The sequence below is a fragment of the Microcebus murinus genome, chromosome 5 (genome assembly GCF_040939455.1).
Source record: "Microcebus murinus isolate Inina chromosome 5, M.murinus_Inina_mat1.0, whole genome shotgun sequence".
Lineage (NCBI taxonomy): Eukaryota > Metazoa > Chordata > Mammalia > Primates > Cheirogaleidae > Microcebus > Microcebus murinus.
In genome coordinates, this window is record NC_134108.1 from 15,914,167 (window position 1) to 15,928,025 (window position 13,859).

The 13,859-nt window shown below is 44.6% G+C and overlaps 1 protein-coding gene across 3 annotated transcripts in view; it reads right to left on the minus strand.

Annotated features, from left to right (window-relative positions):
- Positions 1–11,607: 11,607 nt before the first annotated feature.
- TAB2 (TGF-beta activated kinase 1 (MAP3K7) binding protein 2) overlaps positions 11,608–13,859 on the minus strand; it is an 86,082-nt gene continuing 83,830 nt past the window's right edge. For all 3 annotated transcript variants that reach the window (XM_076002877.1, XM_012759693.3, XM_020287259.2), the window contains one exon: positions 11,608–13,658. In XM_076002877.1, the coding sequence (XP_075858992.1) occupies positions 13,516–13,658 (143 nt within the window). In that variant the 3' untranslated portion in view covers positions 11,608–13,515. The remainder of the gene's footprint in view (positions 13,659–13,859) is intronic.

The following is a 13,859-nucleotide window of genomic DNA, read 5'->3' on the forward strand; positions in this document are numbered from 1 at the left end:
TTCCTGCTGCCCGAGCAGAATAGAATTTAGGCGGTGGCCCGACCGTGGGGGTATTTGAAAGGCACGGGCACTCAGTGCTGCGGAGGGGGGGGGGGGATGGCCGCAATGGCTATGCCGTAGGGAGCCCTGGCAGAAGGAGAATAAAAGCTAATGAGCAGCTGAAGGCTCGGGGTGGGGGCCGGGGGCCTCTTTGGTGTCTCCCGTAGTGGAGGAGCGGGCTCGGCTGCACAGGGGATGGAGGCTCTGATAGTCACAGAGCGTCAGGGATGTTCACATGCCCAGTAGAGGCAGGTCGATGTGCGAAGGTCACTGCTCTGGTTGGGAGAACTCGGCCCACAAGCACAGGGGGCGTGTGCGTGGGTGCCTCTGGGCTGCAGCTCTGCAGCTCCCCACCCCCGAGCTTGCAGAGGGGCCACCCTTCCCTAGTGAGAGGTCCCTGTGCCAAAAGACTGCAGAGGCCCCGTCCTGAGGAGCTGCACTCAGCCCCTCCTGGCCGCCAAGCTGGTCGCAGGCTTCAGTCCCAGCCAGGGCGGCCCGATCAGGGAGGACAGCGGTCACGCTCCAGAGGAGCGGCAGGGATCAGACGCTGGTGCCGGCAGAGCCGGGGAGCACCTCTGGGGCGGATTCCGAGGGGGCGTGATCAAGGGGGATGGAATATAAGACTGGATAAACAACAATTCATCGACTTGGGGGCATTTTATTGGGACACAGGGTTTAACACCCAGGCAGGGTTCCAGAGGATGGGGCAAACTCCTGCTGAGGTGCCGTGGGAGGCCCGCAAGCGTGACAGCCAACGCAGAGTGGACAGTGACTGAACCCCTGTGGCCCGCCGACTCCATGTGGCCCGATCTCTCCTGGAATGAGGGTCTGCTTATTCTGGCAAGGGTCTGTTTTTCCTGCCCTCGAGCTTCAGCCAGCGCCACCGTGGCAGAGTGTCCTTAGGGCCTTATCCCGGGGCACAGGGTCCCACGTGGCACAGCAAGGGCTGTGCAGGAGAAGTCAGTCCCTGGACCCCAAGACCACTGGTCATGCCACACGCTGCACCCCAGCAGCCAGGCTGCGTGGCACAGCTGAAGGGCCAGCTTAGCAGATGCACTCAGAGAAGATGGGCTGCCACCTGTCAGGATGCGGTCCGGCAAGATGCCAGATGTCTGTCTCCCTGTGGTGCTATGTTCCCAGCAGGGCCCAGGAAACAAGGGTGGCACAGAAGTGACCATCAGTGACTGCGGGAGGCTGTGTGCTTCTCCTCCTCCTGACGCTGGCTCTGCAGGGCTGCAGGTCGTGGCCCAGAAAGGGAGGACACTCGCCAGAGCACATGGCAGGGTCCTGTGGACTCCAAGGCACCTTGTGGCAGGCACCTTGACCCCTTGCCTGCAGAGACCAGCAGGTGAGGGGTCCCTGTCCTCATCCTAGGAGGAGAGAGGTCAGGGAGGAGCACGTGTGGGGCCCAGGCCACACACTCGGCCACCCCCGGTACTCCCGTGCTGCACTGTGATGGCAGACAGCCGTTTGCATCAGTGTGTGACAGCTGACTGCAGACTCAGTGTCCCTGGGAAAGAAGGTTGGGTCACACCAGCAGCACACCCCACTACCTGCTGAGTGGCTAGGGCAGGATGAGACCTGCTGTCCCATCAACCTCTGGGCCCATGGAGAAGCTGCTTCCCGGACCTGCAGCGAGGAGATGAAGTGGACCTCGGGGCCCAAGGCAGGGCAGTGGCAGCCATCAGCGTCACCACACAGGAGTCCTGCTGGGGGGGGAGCCACAGCCACATTTGCGCACAGCTTCCTGCAGGCTGCGTCCAGCCCCTGGCCGAGCACGGCGGGCTACCAAGACAGGCCACCACACGAGGACACTGGCCTCCTCTGACGGGCAGCTGAGTCTTGAAGACCCCCTGCCCCTCTCTTAGCCCCATGCCGTGTTCTGGGAGTCTGTCTGTCGTCCCCCAGGGGCAGACCCTCCAGGGGCTCTGCCTGTGACTCATCCCTGGTGTCTCTGACCAGGCCTCGTGGCTGCTGCCACCCACGAGGACGCACTTTGGATGTGAAAGATCTACTGTCAGGCCACTTCTCAAGGGGGTTAGGGTCTCTCAAATACCTTAGAATGTTAAAGGCAGCCTTAAAATTTTTTTTTTTTAGAATTCAGTACATTGTTTCCATTTTTTTTTAACTTTGCTACAGAATATTAAAAAAAAAAATTAGTTATGGGTTGGCAATGGCTTGAAGCCTGGTGTCTGAGAACCCAGGCACGACACCAGCCTCCGGGGCGCTCCCGCCGTCCCCAGCCCGGCTGCTGCCCCCTGCGCTCAGTGTGCGCTGAGGCTTGGTCCTTTCTAGGTAAGATTCCATTTCTGCTTTGTGGATGCGCCGGGACGCGTCTTGGTCAATTCAGAGGCTCTCGCAGCTGTCGGCGATGGTCGCTACCTGCCCCTTGTAGGAAGGACTCTGTTCTCCTGCTGTGAAGAGGATGATGCACTGGAATTTTCTAACAGCTTCTTCTGCGACAGCGATGGGAGAGGAGGCGAGGGCGGCCCGGTGCCCCTGCCCCTGCTCCGTCCCCACCTGCTCATTTCCTGCGATCAGTCACCAGGTGCTTGGAGGTTGTCCGGACCACGTTTGTGCTGTCTTTTGGAATGAATGAAAACCTTAATCGCCTGCTCTCATAGTTTCTTTTGAACTATGGAAATATCAACCCTGTAAGAAAATATGAGACTCAGACTTGTGGGGGGGGGGGAAATGGGCATTTATTGAAACCTTAAAATCTGTACCCCCATAATATGCCGAAATAAAAAAAGAAAAAAAGAAAAAATATGTCTGAAGGGAACACTGAAAATAGCTTAAACTTTTCTCTGTAAAGTTTTTCCGGGTGAGCAATGTTTTCAACTTAAAATGTTCCCTTGTAATTATGCCTCTGTCTGTGTTTGCGATTTGCTCTTGCTTGACTTCCATTCTGTTTATTCAGCAGCCGAGGCCCGGCCACGGCGGTCAGCTGACCGCCAGGCATCTCACCGTGTGCTTGGAAAGCGAGAGTGGAGCCCAGATAACGAAACCGCGCGTGCCGCCGCCCTGCTCAACACTGCACTTAATGTGGGAGGAATAATCTTGCTGCGGGACCCTCCTCTCTCCCTCTGCCACATAGATGGCCTTAGATGCCACATAGATGGGAGGGCGGGAGGGGAGAGAGAGGGCAGGCGGGAGGGAAGCAAAAAGTGATGTCAGATTTGGGAATCTGTCCAACTTAAAAAAAAAAAGAAAGAAAAGAAAAGAAAAGAAAACTCACGCTGCTGCTATCCCACTACTGTGAGATGGCACCAGTGCAGTTTCTACAGCAAGGCTTTAGGGCACTGGGACACCAGAGCTGTCCCCTGGCCACTCTCTTTCCACCCGCCTCAGCAACAACATCACAGCCCAAAGCCAGTACTTTACTGAGTGATCAAAAGCCAGTTTTTTGAGCGTTTAGCAACACTCCTTGACTAATGAGGTCTCTTATATCACAAAAAAGGAGAAGCCAGAAAAGCATTACGTTTTTAGGTTTGCGGTTTTTCAGGAAATGTACCGTTCTCTCACATTTAGAGTTTTATCTATGCTTCTGAATTCGAGCACACGCTACTGAAGAGAGAAACTGAAATGAAACCGTAACACGACCACTCCCAAAGCAGGTGGCACCACACCCAGCAGGTTCCCGCGGCCGGCCCGGGCCGAGGGCGCCCAGAGCACAGGTGAGTGGGACCCTGTTCGCAGCGCTGCCTGGGACCCCAGACCAAGCGTGGCACGCGGGACCGCGCTCTTTGAATGAACAGGAAATACAATTTCGAAATCAAGGTTTAACTCTAGAAAGCAGAGACACCGGACAGTTGTTTGGGGTTTGTAGGCAGCATACGAGGCTAGCAGAGACACTGCGCGGACAAGAGCATTACTAGACGTGCAGTCGCCAGCCCTCCAGGGCCACAGCCTCTGCATCCATGGATTCAAACAACTGCCGATCAAAAATATTCTGGGGAAAAAAAACCCAATAAAAATAATACAAATAAAAAAAACAATATAGAACAACACAACAGCTATTTACACAGCATTTACATTGTATTAGGTATTATAAGTAACCTTGAGATGATATCAAGTATACAAGAGGATGTGCACATGCCGTTTTCTATCAGGGACTTGAGCATCCACAGAGTTTGGTACCCAAGGGGGTCCTGGAACCAGTTCCCTGTGGACACTGAGGGACAGTTATGCATTTTAGTGGAAAGGCTCTTGAAAATGGGAGAACTAAAGATGGGCAGCTTCCTGGGGAACATCTGTTCTTACTGGGAATCTAAGCTTCGAGATCTAGGCCCGAGGCCATGCCTGCAGAATGTCTGTCCCCGACGCTGGTGTCCCTTTGTGGACTGTCAGATGGTGGCTGCTTGGGAGTGTGACACTACCAGGACAGTGCAGCTCTTCCCTCCCTCAGAAAGAGTGGCCCTTTGGAAGAACCAGAGAGCCAAACGACTAGGAGGGCACAGATCCTGGTGCACATACAGCCGCCTTCTTTAGGGCACTTTCAGTGTGTCACACTGGCTCCCTGCAAGAACATGGCGACAACACAATGCTCCTGCCACAGGTGACCACAAGCAGTGACCTCTGTTAGTACAAATTCAGTAGTGTTATGGTTCGAGAAGAAAATCATTCAGATGTGTGGTGATCTACAGGAGTTGGCACGTTTACTGCTAATATAAAGTACGTTTTAAATAAAGCCCAGCTTAGCAAGAGTAAAGACAAGGGAAGTTATCAAACAGGACGATGTCTGTTAGTCTTTGGTTTTAAATATGACACGGCTCTATTTTCTGTCTGATGATTGCTAAGGGGCATCTAGCTGGTAGCTTGTTTTGTGTTTCTGTTGTCCCCCTTATTTGCCTTTCTTATGGGTGTTTGTTCATCAAGATGGGGGCAAAGCTTTGAAATATATTAAATATTTCTTCCCTTAAGGTTTTTTTTTTTTAAAGAAAACAACTTTATTAATTTCTATATGCTATGGTTTGAATGTTTGTGTCCCTGCCAAAATTCACATGTGGAAACCTAATCACTAAGGTGATATGTTAGGAGGTGGCGCTTTGGGGGGTGATTAGGTCATGAGGGGGGAGCCCTCAGGAATGGGGTTTGTCCCTGATGAGTCAGTCTGTCCTCTGAAGCTTTGAAACCAGGCATTGACTTCTCCTCTCTAGCTGAGGAAGTCCTAGATGGCATCTTCTTCCATTAGAAGGATGTTTCGTCTACATGGAAAATCTGTTGTTTTGCGTAACCACTGTCACCAATTGTCTTAGCTACATCTAGGTAACTTCCTGCAGCTTCTGCGTCAGCACTGGCTGCTTCATTTTACGCTTCTATGTCATGGAGAGGCTTCTTTCCTCAAACCTCATGAACCAACCTCTGCTAGCTTCATACTTCTGGCAGCTTCCTCATCTCTCTGCCTTCATAGAACTGAAGAGAGTTCTGAACACCTTGCTCTGGTGTTAGGCTTTGGCTTAAAGGAATGCTGTGGCTGGTTTGACTACTAGAACTTTCTCCCCATTGGCAAAAAGGCTGTCTTGTTTTTTCAATTGTGTGTTCACTGGAGTAGCACTTTTAATTTTTTTCAGGGACTTTTCCTTTGCATTAACAACTTGGCCAACTGTTTGGTACAAGAGACCTAACTTTTGGCCTGTCTTGGCTTTTTATATGCCTTTTCCACTAAGTTTAATTCTTTCTAGCTTTTGATTTAAAAGTGAGAGATGTAACTCTTTCTTTCACTTAAGAGTCCATTGTAGGATTATTATTATTATTTTTTTTTGAGACAGAGTCTCACTTTGTTGCCCAGGCTAGAGTGAGTGCCGTGGCGTCAGCCTAGCTCACAGCAACCTCAAACTCCTGGGCTCAAGCAATCCTCCTGCCTCAGCCTCCCGAGTAACTGGGACTACAGGCATGCGCCATCATGCCCGGCTAATTTTTTCTATATATATTAGTTGGCCAACTAATTTCTTCCTATTTATAGTAGAGACGGGGTCTCGATCTTGCTCAGGTTGGTTTCAAACTCCTGAACTCAAATGATCCGCCTGCCTCGGCCTCCCAGAGAGCTAGGATTACAGGCATGAGCCACCGTGCCCGGCCGTTGTAGGGTTATTAATTGGCCTAATTTTAATATTGTTGTCCCAGGGAGTAGAGAAGCCTGAGGAAAGAGAGATGGGGGAAGAGCCAGTCAGTAGCAGTGAGCACACACACATTCATGCATGGAGCCCCAAAACAATTAAAATGGTAACAGCAAAGATTACTGATCACAGATCACCTTAACAGATATAAATGATGAAACAGCTTGAAATATTGTGAGAATTACCAAAACGTTAACACAGAGACACAAAGCGAGCACATGCGGTTGGAAAAATGGCACTAACACACTGGCTCGAGGCAGGGATCCACAAATCTTCGCTTTGTAAAACACAGTACCTGGGAAGCACAACCAAGTGACACATGGTAACACCAGGTCTGTCTGCATGAAAGTGGAGAGGTCAAAGTAGCAATGAATACAAAGTGAGCATAAAGTCCATCCAGTCCACCTTCTTGGAAGAAGGTGCAGTCTGGAAAGGACTTGTGATCTTGACCCTTGAGGTGGTCCTTGAAAGGTTAAACTTAAACAGAGAGATGGGCAGACAGGATGGACACCAGTACACTGGCGGGGGTGTGTGTGTGCAAGACCTATTACAGGGGTGATTAGGCCAATTTGGTTGTAGCCCGATTCTACCAGAAAGTAACGAAGGAAGTTGAAGAGGCAAGTAAGGAACAGACGACAGAGTCTTACAAGTAAGCCCAGTGAACAATGGGGGAAACAATCAAGATGTCTGACCGGGACGTGGACGCAGTGTTAGCTCTGCAATACTGATTGGGATCTAGCTGCAGGGACCTGGAGGCAGGGGAATCAGTGAGGTCACGGTGTGAAAGGGCACTAAGCCTAACAACCCATGGGTGGGCTCAGAGGTGAAAGTTTTTTCTTTTTAAACTCTCTGGAGCCAAAGAGCAGTGGCTCGGGCCTGTCATCCCAGCTACTTGGGAGGCTGTTGCAGGAGGATCCCTGGAGCCCAGGAGTTCGAGGCCAGCCTGGGCAACATAGTGAGTGAGACCTTGTCTCTAAACAACAACAAATATCTGGGAAGCATTTCCAGGGTGAAGAAACTGCAGTATTTGTTTGCTGTGCTATGAGGATAAGAAGCACTTTCGGAATGAAGAGCAGTAAGCTGCAATGGGGTTCCATATGGTGACAGAGGAAGGCTGCCGTCAGCCAGGGAAGAGAGCGGAGGAACGGGCCCTGGGGAGGGAGGTACTAGTGACATGAGTGTCTAGAGTGAGTGACTAGACTGCCTCGGTCAGTTTTAGGCTTAAAACAATATGCAGATGTGCAGACGCTGAAGTCCCTTGAATAAAGTGTTTATTTTCCTGTAGAAATAATTTGTTATACGCCATCATAAAATGTACATTTAAATAGCTAGACATACAATAGAAATATAGACACACTTGATCTTCAGGTCAGCCTTTGATACTTTAATAATCTTTGTAAGGCAACCAAGCTTTGACATTAATTAAGAGGGAAAAATTCTACCTCAGTGACTGAAACATTAAATTTGGATCCACTGAGATGGCCCTAGAGCAATTCAGAGACATAAACGTCAAACTTACCTGTTAATACTGTTCAGAGAAAAATAGCTCAAAACCCATTCATGTAAAAACATGACCCACTTTTAGGATAATGCAGTTCCTAGTGCAAGAGAAGGGGTAGTAGGCTCAGATGACAGTTTCATATTACTTTTCACAACACCCCTGTGAGGTGGGTTTAACATTAGTATAATTAGCTTCACTTAACAAAGAGAGGAAATAAAAGTAGGGAACTGCCCTAGGGTTACAGGGTAAATCTATGGAGGTGTCCGGATTGGATCTTAACTTTCCTGACTCTTATAGAATTGAGAGGTCTACCTGAGGAACAGGGTACCATGGTGTTAAAAATGTTCTGTGTACATCAATATATAAAGAATACTGTTAAAAATGCAGCTGCTTTTATAACCTCTCTAAATAGCTTACTATTATAATGCAACATGGTAATTCTATTTTTGAATCAATAAGTAAGAAGTTTACAGTTGCAAAGACAAGGCATTTTTATATGATTAACTACACTAACTCTCTAAACCAAAACTCCAAACCAGCCTACTACATACTGTGAAGGAAAAAAATCCTAACTTAATACAAAGCTGCAAAGTTGTGTTTTCTTTACAAGAGACCTTTTCTCTAAGTTGCCTAATTATATTTTCAGATGGAAGAAACAAAAATTAAAATGCAGCTCTGAGCCATGTCATTTTCAAGTGAAATGTATATATTATAGCTCTAAAAAACCAGAGCCAAAAATATGTTTACTTGTGTCAAGTATTTTGTAATATTATGTGGGAAACTATGCTAATACCCAGTGTATAGACATTAAACCTGGAACAGTCTTTGGTGCCCCTGGATTATTTTCTAGGGCAATACAGCCAATTTCAATTACTCATGGGCTGAATACTATACTGTTTACTCTTAAACCTATCTTTGCTCACTAGAATTTCCTATCAACATTACATTGACAAAATGTCAGTTAATTTTACTATTTATAAATGCTTTGACTAAAATATAAAGTTAATAGCTAATATACTAAGTTATTAAGTATAAAATGTCCAATTTCCTTAAGTACTGAGTTTGACAGTTTATATCTCTGACATTTCACTGACACTTCTTATTTTTATAGTGAAGATACATCCTCAGTCTTCCTAATACATGTTTTGGCTTGTGATTATCTTTCACATTTTTTTTTTTGGAGCAGTTTTTGTGAAACCATGGATAGGTCAAAGATTTGGGGGGTTATTTTTGGATATGATATTGGTTAATCGTGGAACCAATGCAGCACAGACAACTTGAAATACCAACAAAGTGTTTGGGAAGGATGTGGCTAATGAACACACAGTACGTTGACGGTTTGAGAAGTTCCGTTTCCGGTGAATTTAATTTTGAAAATGAGCCACATGGGTGGCCTGAGACCAAGGTGGATAATGATGAGCTGAAAGCTGTAGTGGAAGAGAATCTATCTCAATCTGTGCTGAATTTACAGCAAGGTTTGAAGTTACTATTCCAACAATATTGAACCATTAGAAACAAATCAGCAAGGTAAAGAAGCTGGATAGATGGGTTCCTCATGAATTAAGCGAGTGTCAGAAGAGAAATTATCTCCAAGCTTGCCTTTCTTTGCTGTCATGACATAAAGGTGAACCATTTCTATACCGTATTGTTACATGTGATGAAAAATGGATTTCTTGACAATTGCAAGCATTTGGCACAATGGTTGAATAAAGATGAAGTGCTGAAACACAGTCCAAAACTGAATATTCATCAAAAAAAGCTAACGGTGTGTTTGGTGGTCTGGCGCTGGTATTATCCACTACAGCTTCATGAAACTTGGTCAATTACAGCCAATGTCTACTGCACCCAATTGGACAAAATGGTGAGGGTGTGTGGGATGAAGCAGCCGAGATTGGTAAATAGAGACAGGCCAATCATTTTGCAAGACGCTAGACCACATGTCACACAAACAGCAATGCTCAAACTAGACGCTGGACTTAGAAACTCTATGTCATTCACTGTATTCACCAGACCTTGCACCAACTGACTACCGCTTCTTCCAGGCTTTGGACCACTTCTTGCAAGGAAAAATATTACATTCTCAACAGGCTGTGGAAAATGCCTTTCGTGATTTTAACTCCACTAACTCTACAGGTTTCTTCGCTCCTGGAATAAACAAGCTACCATTAGGATAGCAAAACTGTTTTGACAGTTTAGGTGCATACTTTGATTATTGTACTGCTTCTTGTTTGAGATATAATAAACTACACTTTTGATTTGAAGTTGGACATTTCATATTTAATGACCTAATAGTTTTGGACTATCTGTAGATATGATTTTCAGCACAATTTCAATTCTCCAATATAAAACCAATTAATATGAGACTCTAGACTGATTCAGGTTGGTCATTTAAAAAACTAAACGGAGATTTTAAAAGAAAATTAAATTTTCATTTTTTTCACAAAAATTTGCAATATAGCACCAATCTTTTTATTAGTTATGACAGTAGATACTGGCTGGTATTTTGTTAACATGAAAGTTTTCCTGAGAAGTCCAGTTTACACACTCCACCAATTCCACTCCCCAAGTTCTTTAAATATAGAGGATAATGGCACCCTGCTGCTGTGTGGCAGCTCAAAAAGAAAGAAAAAAGAGGCCAGGTGTGGTGGCTCACATCTGTAATCATAGCACTCTGGGGGATCTGGGAAGATCTCGAGGGGCGGATCGTTTGAGCTCAGGAGTTCAAGACCAGTCTGAACAAGAGCGAGACCCCGCCTCTACTAAAAAAAAAGTAGAAAGAAATTAGCTGGACAACTAGCACTCTAGCCCAGGCAAGAGTGAGACTCTGTCCAAAGAAGAAAGGAAAGGAAAAGGAAAAGGAAAAGGAAAAGGAAAAGGAAAAGGAAAAGGAAAAGGAAAGGAAAGGAAAGGAAAGGAAAGGAAAGGAAAGGAAGGAGAATGTTGGTACTCAGTAAATTAGTGTCAAGAAACACTTAGAAGTCCATCTTTCCAATGGAGGTTCTTAGATCTATAATTCTATTTTAGTGCAAGAATTCCTGAAGGTATTCTCCAGATGACCAGCATGTTCTGACCTCATATACCTTGGCAAAGGATATTTCCTTCCTACTAGGTTTAAAAGACCATTCAAGGCTGGGCATGGTGGCTCATGCCTGTAAGCCCAGCACAACGCTGAGGCAGGAGGATCGTTTAAGGCCAGGAGTTTGAAACCAGCTGGGCAACATAGCAAGACCCTATCTCTATAAAAAATAAAAAGAAAATTAGCTGTGTCCCAGCTACCTGGGAGGCTGTGGCAGGAGGATTGCTTGAGGTGCTGCAGGTTGAAGGAAGCTATGATGACACTGCACTCTAGCCCAGGCAACACAGTGAGACCTTGTTTCAAGGAAACAAAACAAAAACAAAGACCATTCAAGGCAGGCCTTTCTATTATATCATACTACTGTGTCGTGGAGAGATCAGCAAATTCTACTTTGCTTTTCTTAGGATCAGAAAAACTCTTGAGTCATAATTCCGTGAAAGCTGTGAATATAAAAATTTTCTTCAAGAGAAGCACCATTATCCTCAGCACCTATGTTACATATCATCAGATAGAGCAAATATTAACCAAATGACTACTCAGGTTAAATGGCCCGAGAAATCACATTTGTTTTCAATGACGGGGTAAATTTTCAACCCCCCAAAATAAATGAAATGGAAAGCTACAACAAACTATTAAAAAAGCAATATCCATTTTTCTGGCTCAGTTGAATCATGGTTGCTTCCTTTCATCAGTTCAAAAGAAGTCTGGGGAAAATGATAAAAATAATCCAAGAAATGCAGTTGAATGCCATGATATCACGAGAAGACTCTAGAGAATGAGTTTTCTCTAATTTCAATTAACAGTTAAAGTTCTGCTGAGCTATAAATTATCTCCTGTCCCACAAGCTTTAAAAACAACTCACAAAATCCACATTAGAATATAAGTTTTTTAATTTTTATAAATAACTTATCTGTTACAAAGATAGTTTACCCAGCTAAATCACAAAACCATCAACTCAAGATATCCAAATTACGTTTTATTAATAAAACAAGTAAAAACTGATTTATCAATCTTCACATAGAACTGCAGATGAAGCTGAAAAACAAGGCCTATTTTTAAAACAAAATGCATCAAATGTAAGGGCTTTGGGTCTATTGTCTAATTAACTAGGATTGTCATATTTCTTCCCATATACAAAATGCAAAGCTTGAAAGTCAAGGCTTTGACATTCATAGAAATCACTTGTAATAATCCTGTTTATTTGAAACATAGCCACTTGCAAACATTTACAGTGGGTGACAGTCTACATTATCTTCTATCTTTTGCTATATTTCAGCACTTCCCTTAGCCCCATGCTCGGTACTGATATATAATTTCATAATTCTGTCTTTTTAAATGCATACTGTTACTTTCTTTTTCTTGATTCCATTTAGTTATATACATTCCTGATCATCTGAATATTTATTTTCCTTACAAAAATATATCATCAATATAAAGAGATGCTTGAGGTTGCTTCAGTGTTCAAGTTTGCTTTTCTTTTTTTCCAGCTTTTCTTCAGTTGTCCTAAATATGACCAGCCTTGTTTCATAAATACTCATGATACTGCCACCAAGTCAGGTTTAGAAATGGATTGCCCCAACAGTAAAGCATTTAAATTTCTCTTCAAAACAAGGGCTGTAGGTACTGCTGCTATTGCTGGTTTTGAAACTGTACTTTCCCAATAATAAATCTCTTGTGAAAGTTCTGTGGGACACCAAGTGTATGAAGCAAGCTCAGCGTTGTTGTTCTGTCAGTGGGTTAAAAATATCTTTGTTTAAAGCTTTCCCGTGGAAGAAAAAACATTGTGTTGTGTCACCCACTGCTCAAGTCAGTATACACTGTGAGCTACAGACATAATTCTTATAATATTGCCTGCGATTCACTGGCTGCATCTGTATGTCTTCACAGAACACTGGCACTCATGAGGGCAAAGTACAGAATAAGTAGAGGGAAATTATTCTGTGCATAGTTTCATCTCATTAATGCTTTTTTATTTTAAGGCATTGCTTCTCTCAGGTAAGGCTTAAAAAGGGACATGATCGTGCTTAATCACTAAAAGGAAAAAAGAAAATTAGTTAACAAAAGGCTATTACACTATACATATAGAAATATAAGAAAATAATAAAGAAGAAAAGAAATCACTTAAAGCAGACTCAAGAATCTGTACAGTAGGAAAAGCTTTGGGGTATTTCACTGTATGTTTGTACAGACAATGCATGCTGCTTTCCTTTGCATCTTTAGCCCCTAGATGCTGGTTTCACAGAGTGGAGACGTTTCAGGGAAGACAAAGACAAGGCCAAGAGTACCACAGATTTGTGAACTTCTTCCCCTATCCAATGGCACTATGCGGCAGCAAAACAGTTTTTAAATAGTTAAACCTTGTTCCTTTTCTTCGTGTATGTAGTGTTTCACTGAAAGCTTTAAAAATAAAAAAAGCTATCGTTCTATTCCTTCCTCTTGTCAAAATTCAGTAGTGACATGAGGGGAAAAGGTACTGGGAACACCTAGGCATTAACATATTGAGAATTATCCATATGGGATACTGGTAACACTGTACACGGTTAGGCAGTGGGCACCGAAGTCTTCTGGCAGAATACCTTTCATGTGATGAATTTCAACTGCCCATGACATTATACTGAGGTATTATTAGCTCTGTGGGCTGACATTTAGCATTAGCACACCACCATCTTGTCACACCTTCAATTTGACAAAACCCTATGTAGCAGTGAAACTTTTCCCCGACGACAAACTAATTTCTTGAACTTCAGATGTGTTTTAGAAAAGATACAGGGCCTTCTGGCTCAGAAATGCCTTGGCATCTCACACTGTTCACAGCGGATTAAGGCTGGATGGTTCAAAAAAGTACAGGCAGTACAATTCCACTGAGCTCCCTCATCATCTTCTGTGTCTTGAGTCTTTGGTGTTTTGATGGTGGACCTTTGATCTGTAAGGAAGCAAAAAGATTATTTTAGAAGTAAAAATCGCAAAGTCTAAAAAATTACTGGCAACTTTAAATACCATCTGTACTGCACAGCATGAAGCAGCTTGTTAACCAAATGAAGCATCTAACTGAAACTGACACACATGCTTGAGCATCACCAACCTCTATCAAGCTGGTACTTCTCCCTTCAGGAAAATAGCAACA